The 7,874-nt window shown below is 43.2% G+C and overlaps 1 protein-coding gene across 3 annotated transcripts in view; it reads right to left on the reverse strand.

The window, feature by feature from the left end:
- Positions 1 to 7,564, reverse strand: part of HACD2 (3-hydroxyacyl-CoA dehydratase 2) — a 20,081-nt gene extending 12,517 nt beyond the window's left edge. Inside the window, exons 1-3 of one of the 3 annotated variants that reach the window (XM_027679012.1) lie at positions 7,415 to 7,564; positions 1,360 to 1,477; positions 984 to 1,002 (exon numbers count right to left, since the gene is read on the reverse strand). In XM_027679012.1, coding sequence (XP_027534813.1) covers positions 984 to 1,002; positions 1,360 to 1,477; positions 7,415 to 7,545 — 268 coding nt within the window. In that variant the 5' untranslated portion in view covers positions 7,546 to 7,564. Of the gene's footprint in view, positions 1 to 983; positions 1,003 to 1,359; positions 1,478 to 7,414 lie in introns of those variants that run through there. The other 2 variants (XM_027679013.1, XM_027679014.1) reach the window with 2 other exon arrangements.
- Positions 7,565 to 7,874: the final 310 nt, after the last annotated feature.

A 7,874-nucleotide genomic window follows, 5' to 3' on the forward strand; every position in this document is an offset into this window, starting at 1 on the left:
TAATCATCTTGCTTGCTGTTCTGCATCAGCCTGGAAGGTGAAACACAGGACTTTCTCCTGCTATTCATTGATTTGTATGGACACAAGTATAAGGAAAAGATAATCCAATTAAATTTTTTACACTCTTAGATTTAGTACTAGTAAACACTGGTGTCTGCACACAAGTTTAGCTTAAGAAAATAGCAGAGCATTACTGATTTAGCACAGTAAAACCAGCATTTTATCTGCAAGGCTTTTTTCCCAGTATTCCAAGACTTAACTTGTCCTTCTTGTGACTTGTTAAACAAGACTTCAAAACTGGCACATTTTAATATTAATTTCTGAAAATTTTTTTTAAAGCATGGTTTATTCTTGTAAAAACCAGTAACTGAGATTTAGTTAAATTAAACAGCATTGTAAGGACTGCCTTGGCAGCACAGGCAAGTAGATGATACGTACAGATTACTCTAAGAAGCCTTTCCATTAATTTGAGGGGTATATATGATCATCCATTTCTTGGGATGATCTGTGCACAGCCTACAAACTGCCCTTTAAGACAGCGTTTTCAGAGCAACCGATTATTCAGGAGGTTCAGAACTACTTCATCAATTACAGAACCAGACTGCCCTCTGCTGACACATTCCTGTATACAAGTTTAAGTTCTCCCAACTACCTCACTTGGTTATTAAAAAAGCCCCACAGGAATTCAATATGAACCCACAATCTAACAGACCCTTCAGTATGTGGACTGTTTGTATAATACATGAAAAACAGCAAGTTAGTAGTTGCAGCTTTAGGAACCTTAATGCCATCCTACTCTTTAAATAGTGGCTAGTGAACACCCAGACAGGAGCTCAAGCACTGTTTTCTCACTAGGAAAAACTAGTGAGTTAAGCAAGAATTAAATCTGTCAATTCACAGACCATGACATTTTTTGTGCTAATACACTGCTAAAATTGTAGTCTTCTATAACAATAATAAACTGAAAATTTGCAAGCACTTACCAAGTGCACAGTGCAGGATCTAGAACAAAAAGAAAAATTCAAATCACTAATATTTCAAATTAAGCAATTTAGACACACATTTAGTTCTATTACAAGAGATTAAGATTCAACATTTGCTTTTCGAAGATTAAACTTAATATTTAGCTCTGCTGCCCATGCTAAATAGCAGACAGCAAGTTCCCTCACCACTCGCTAAAAGGAAAAATTCAGTATTTGTCTGAGGTGTATTTCTTATGTTTACTTTCAAATCACTCTATAAAGGCTAATGAAAAAAACAGATACCTAGAAGGCACTGTCCAACACAGGCTGCCCTATTTCTACTGAACAACACATTCATGCAAACATTAGTAACACCAGGGAAGAGCACTACACCTACCTCAAGCAACGCTCCAGTTTGGAAGAATTTCAGGGGCTTTTCTATTGAATAGTAAAGGCTGTGGTAGCTGCCTTTAGCCAGGTATGCCCGAACGAGACCAACTGCAATAACAAGCCATCTGAAAGCGAGAAAAAATGTCTTAACATAAGGAGACATTAAGCAGAGCATAAATACAAAAAAATCCTTAATTCCCCTTGCAGTATCTGAGAAAGCAACAGGTATAACTGTCCTGAAGTATACTAACTTTTGCCTACCCTCTGCAACACTGAAAACATTAAATACCTGAATATTCTGCAAATTTATCAAAGTTAGAGATCATGCATTTTTTAACCATCTTTCAGCACCAACATGATAACCAATACCTTTAATGTTTTGGTTTATTTTTCAGTGAGCTCTATTTAATTTAGTTATGGAATGCATTTGTGACAGATTAGCATCACATTCTCTTTAGTTTAAGCAGAAAACCATTGACAGCTGGTCAAAGATCTCTTATCACACCGTAACTAAAGATTTAGAAGGTGTTCATTTTAATGTTTCATTTCAAAGTAGATCCCTAGACTTTACGACAAGTCATCCAGCTTAATTGGTAGCATATATTATATGAGAAATAGTTATAGATAAATAACTACAAGGAAATTGAACCTGCTAAAGCCTTGAAGGCAGCACAGCCATTCCTGTCCTAGCTTTCCTTTTTAACCACAAATATATCTAGACTTGTGTAAGTACTATGTGTATAACTGCAACTGTACCTTGAACAATATGACCTGCTAACCCTGCTGATTTTCCCCTCAGGTAACTTAAACAAACCTAAAAATTTTTTGTCCTGGCCAATGGTGTAACACCTTTCACTACCACACACAGAAAAGTCAGGGTTTGCCCATAACCTCAGAAATTCTTTAGTGAAGCCTATGGCAAGCCACAAAACTGAAGTGAGTGGTCAAGTCTGGTCAAACACTTTTTCATTTGAAATTAGCATCTATAGTTAACTTTAGTTTCCAATTGCTCATGGCAAACAGGGGGAGAAGTGGTTGGTCAATAAAAACTGGGAAATCCTTAACAGGGGCTTCCGAACTTTTCACAGGCTGATCCTGGCTGTCTTACTCTCAGCTACTTTTAATGCCACCACCTACTTCACCTCCCTCCACACCCCTCATGGTTAGTCACTAAGTGTCTCTGCTAAGAACAATCTACCTCAGTGGAAGTGTGTGTAGACATGCAGCAAGCCCCCTAACTGTGCAATAGTTTTTACCCTTCAGAAAAAAAGCCTGCAGTTTTGGTTTTGTAACAGGGAAGATGAAGCCATTCCCTTCATTTACAGTATATTAGAGTCTTACAAGTATCCCATTAGCTTTGGTATTGCGAAGTATATACAAATATTATCCCAGATGTAGTAATTGTTTGAAACACAGAGTGAAGTTCAGATTTTTCAATAATAAGTAACTCTGGCATCCAAGTTTGTGTTGGTAATAACATCTGTTAGCAGAAGTGAAAGAAAGCTAATTCATTTCTGCCTCAACTTCTTGAAGACGAGCACGAAAGAAAAGCAGGAGTGGGGAAGACAAGTGGAAAACAGAAATAAACCCTCCCTTTTTCAGACTGACAAGTTATTTCTCTTAAAGCTGTCTTGTGAAACCAAAGGGCAAACATTTGCTGAGTAACTGCTGCTTACAAAGAATGAATCAGATTAATTTTGTATTTGGACCTCAGTGTAGAATAAACCAGTAAGCGCTATAGTATTAGTGATTCTCCCCTGCAACACTGACTGCTGCTTCTTTAGAACAGGAAATCAGAGCAGGTTGACACTGTTCTGTTCTTATCTGTCAAGTTTCTCTGTTTTTCCTGATCTTCCATGTTTGTTGAGAAACTTGGCTGAATTGAGCAATTTCTCCAGTTGCACAAGACAACAGTTCTTGATTGTGCCTGTGAGCACCTGGTGAAGTCGATGGCTCCCAGAGGAGCTCCAGCCTTTTACTCATCTCCACCCTCCTGCCAGGTCACTGACTCCAGAAAGACTGTACTTTTTTACTGTCCTTCAAAAAGCATTCAATACAGACCAAAGTATTAATCCGTACAAAATTAAAAGCTGAGCCTAGTTTGTGCTGAAGCTTTTAGTACCTCTGTCCTGCTTCTGTGATTCTTAAATAGTTCTTCACCCTCTATGACTGGAGAAAATGGAACAGAAGGTGAAAGCAAGGAGTATCAGCTGAAAATTAAACTGGGCAAGGAGTTTAAAAGGGGAGCAAAGGCACCACTGTGCCATGGAAGCTAAGCTGTAAGATAGTTTTTCCAGCTTTCTCTGACCTAGACTCTGAAGCCTACCTGATACACCAGGTGGAGTCACATTTTATTAAATTACCATTGGAGTTACATTTCATTAAATTACTGCTGCCATGCCTGTAAACTTCAAACCAGATTATTAGACTTTTTGATTAATCCAAACTAAGAAAAATGAATACTGCATACACGCAAATTTCTTACTTTCAGTTGCTCGGACTTGACAGACAAGCTTCATGCTTAGGTCCTTAGTGCAACTCCCTTTATTTCTCTCACAGTTATAAAAAGGCATTTTCTTATGCAAAGTTTACTGAGGTTCTGCATCATTTATGCAAGAGAATACAGCAAAGCTATGCAGTGAGTGCACCTGCAAAGGGAGAAGTGCACTTTGACTCTTCAACAACCACTCACTGAAGACGTGGACAGCGAAACTCATAACCCTGAACTCTATTTGCTCACCACTGATTAACACAAACCCTTGCAAATTCAAAAGCTATTACATTATTGTCTGTCTTTTTGACTGAAATCCTTCCAAAATTCCTTGTTTATACCACCATCAGCTACTTACACCCAGAAGTACCAGTTAGTTATGGCACTTGACTAAATATAAGAAACATAATCACCTTTTAAAGCAGCTTATCAAACTTTTACGCTCAACTCTAACAGCATGCCCTCCCTCCCTGCCCAGCACTATTCAGTGATTTCAGTCAACCACAGTTTTTAGAAAACAATTTCTACGCTGCACCTGTGCCTCCAGAATGAGCTTCCTATGCCAGGTCAGGCATGACTACATGGCTCAACATTGGGGTGGGAACACAGTCTGACGGAATGCAAGAGAAGCAATGAAGAGCTTTCTGCAGCTTAATGGTTTGAACCTTGGGCAAAAAAACCCAAGAACCACCTGCCAGACTGGTTATTCCCTGTTGTGCCATGTTGGTCCCTTTTCTGAAAGAAAACACCCAAAACATGTGAACCAGGTGGTAAGTGTACGCAGCTCCATTGAGGGATCCACAGGTATCCATACTTTTTCTACTGTTTTGCTCTTGTAAAAGCCATCGTATTATTAGGAAACCATATCCTACATGCACTACAGTATAAAATTAGAAATAAGATCTATTATTTTTGGAATCAGTTGTGTTTTCTTAAGCTCAGTCAAGATAAATGCAAAGTAAATACATTAACTATGCCGAGATTTTTTAATTGTTACTTGATCCATTTTGAATAAAGCTAATAACTAAGGCAACTATGGTTTTAAAACATTTCCTTTAGTACCTATTTACTGCACAACAATGTTGTTATGTGCTTCAGTTTATAAGCCACCCTTTTGTAAAACAATACAAACCACTTACAAAATCCCTTGTGCTTTTACAGCATCACTTCATCATCTGGGCACCTTCAATTTTTTGGTGTTTTGTTTTCACAATTCTCCTTCCAAGGCAGTGCAGTTTAAGAAACTAAGTCTGAGCACTGACTGACACAGGGTCAGTAACTAATCCATGCCACCAGCTGTATATCAATCTTTTCATCTGAACAACTGAGCTTCTGTCAACCAACTCCTAAAAAACCACCTTTTTAAAAGACTTCATAATAAGAAGAAACTAACTGAGTTTTTTCCTAAACTCAACGTTGTATATTGTGGAATTTCAACAGTGTCCAGGGGAAGCACAAAATCCTCGTCCATTGTAAGACAAATTATCAGTCAAGAGCTCCCAGTGACCTACACCAAAAGAAGGGCAGTGAGAGACAATGCAGAGATACAAACTCCTATGGTAGCTCCCCAAATTGCAGAAATCATCTAATCACAAACATGCCCAGAAAAAAGTAGCTCATGTTTAAGCACCATAAGCCACATCCCACCCAAGATTGACATTTTCTAGGAGGTTTGGTATAAATCAGGAATTTACATGACAACAGGAAGCCAAGTACAGATTTGTGCTATTTATTTCTGAGTTTCTAACAGTTGAATTTGTTTGAATTTTTTCTTCTAAGAAATAGAAATTTCCCACGCTCAGGAGCTTGCCTGCCATGATAAAAAGTTCACGACCCCTAAAGAAACTTTCTATTTATACCTCAGCTTCTCTCTCGGATTTTTGAGATCTTTATAAATGTAAGTGAAACGTATATAAGCAGCAAAATCAGCAGGTAAATGCTTTTACTTCTAAGAAGAGTTCAGAGAGGTGAACTTGTTAACATTGTGCAGGGTCACCACAACAAAACTGAAAAAACTGACTGACTGCTTGTACTATGTTATACTACTCATGTAATTAAGTATTTCTGAAAGAAGGAATTCACTTAAATCAAGCTGGTGGGTAATTATTATTCCCCTGTGGGTGAAATACCCTGTAAATATCATATGAAGCCATAAACCTGCTTAGCAATAGCACTTCACAGAAACATGGATATTGGGTAACGGGTGCAACAAACACCTCACAAGAATTGAGCTCTTCCAGCTCAGCTACCTTTGCTCCACACAAGTGTACCTACCTTGTAAGCTGAAACAGCACCAGCTGTCACCAGCAAAGACAAGAATCATCATGTCCAATTGCCTTATTACAGTAAATTGTATCTATATTAATTCTATGCTAACCTTCCACCAAAATAGTGAGAGTAGTCTTAACTTCTCACTTGCTAGGATTTATCTAGTAGAAAACAGGCTCATTTAGGATCCATTTTAAAGGCTCCTTTCTCCTCCCACCCAAATATCCTTGATCTTTCAAAAGATGGCTTTATTTTTATCTAGATTCCAATAAGACACCACTGCCACTTTAAAAAAAAAAAAAAGGAGTAGTCTCCTTTAGCTCAAGACTCTCCAGTTGTCACTATTTTTATTTTTGTGCCCAAGAACACACCTGTACAAGCACCAACCAGCCCCAGCCTCCACTGTGCCAGGCAGGGGAGGGCAGAGCACCAAGCTGGCCAAGGAGCTCACATGTCGCAAGCAGCAGATTTCAACCTCAAATTATGGAGCAGCTGAAGGGTTCATGGGGAAATCTCACAGGGCTCAAGAGCTTTGCCTTTTTAACTACTGCTGTGGATAAATTCCCTGTGTTTGGGTTCACCTCTCAACTCAAAAGTGCTGGAGTCCACACCACAAACGTGGTGATGTGGGAACAGCAATCTATGGTCGCCTGGATGCAAATATTATCACAGAGCAAATTAGGGTGTCAATTATAAAACAGGGCAGTTCCCAGAGAACACGCACTTGTGCTGTTCCACATACCTGGTTCAGGAAGGGGCATAAGAAAGAGGACGAGCTGCGGAGGGGGTCGGACAGCGCTGAGCGGGGTCACACCTGGCCAGGAGCTGCCGAGGCCTCGCACAGGCTGGGCAGGGGCCGCTCCAGGGGCAGGCCCGGGGGACACCCGGGCAGCCAGCCGGGATTATTGTCCGTGTGGGACGGGGAGAGACGGGACAGCGGGACAGCAGCTGTGCGTGTGCGTACGGGAGCCCCCCTCTAGCACCAGGAGCAGCGAGAGAGGGTTCGGCTGTGGTTTTCAGCGTCACCCAAAGTGCGAGGCAGGACCACCGACAGCACGGGGCACACGGGGCACAGCCACGCGTCCGCACCCGGGCGCTGCAGCCGCACGGGCTCCGGGGAGGGCGGCACGGGCTCGGCAGCTGGAGAGGCCCCATTCCCCTGCCTGGACCCGCTCCCTGCGGCGCGGGGGACCTGCCCTGCCGGCCCCACACGCGGCCGCAGCCCGGCCGAGCTCAGCCCCGCGCCCCGAGCGGCGGCCCCGGCAGGGGACACCCCGCGAGGGCGGCCCCGCACGGTCCTTACCCCGCCGTCATCACCACGTTGTAGATAACGAGGTAGCCCGTGGCCAGCGCACCGGGGCCCTTCCTGCGCCTCGCCTGCTGCCCGCCGTACCCGTTGTCCGCCCGGCTCCCGCCGCACCCGGCCGCCGCCATGTCGCGGCTCCCGCGGCTCCGCCCGCTCCCGGCGCCACCGCGGGGCGGGACTTCCCGCCGTGCCGGGGCGCTCCGCGCAGCCGCCGGGAAGGGCAGCGGTCCGCAGGGAAGGGCAGCGTTCCGCGGGGGAGGGAAGAGCAGTTGTCCGCGGGACACGGGTCCAGCAGGAAACGCGTGCCCCCGAGCCGGGCGCGGCGGGGCCGCCTTCCCGGGAATCCCACTGGGTGATGGTTCCCGTCCGGGGATCAGCGACCTGTGCGGTCGCTTTCTAGGGAACGCTCAAAATGCCCCGCTTCGGGGAGAAATAGGTCTGCCGTGTCCTTAGAGGC

Source organism: Neopelma chrysocephalum, unplaced genomic scaffold (genome assembly GCF_003984885.1).
Source record: "Neopelma chrysocephalum unplaced genomic scaffold, ASM398488v2 Primary Assembly neopelma1_44, whole genome shotgun sequence".
NCBI classification, from domain to species: domain Eukaryota; kingdom Metazoa; phylum Chordata; class Aves; order Passeriformes; family Pipridae; genus Neopelma; species Neopelma chrysocephalum.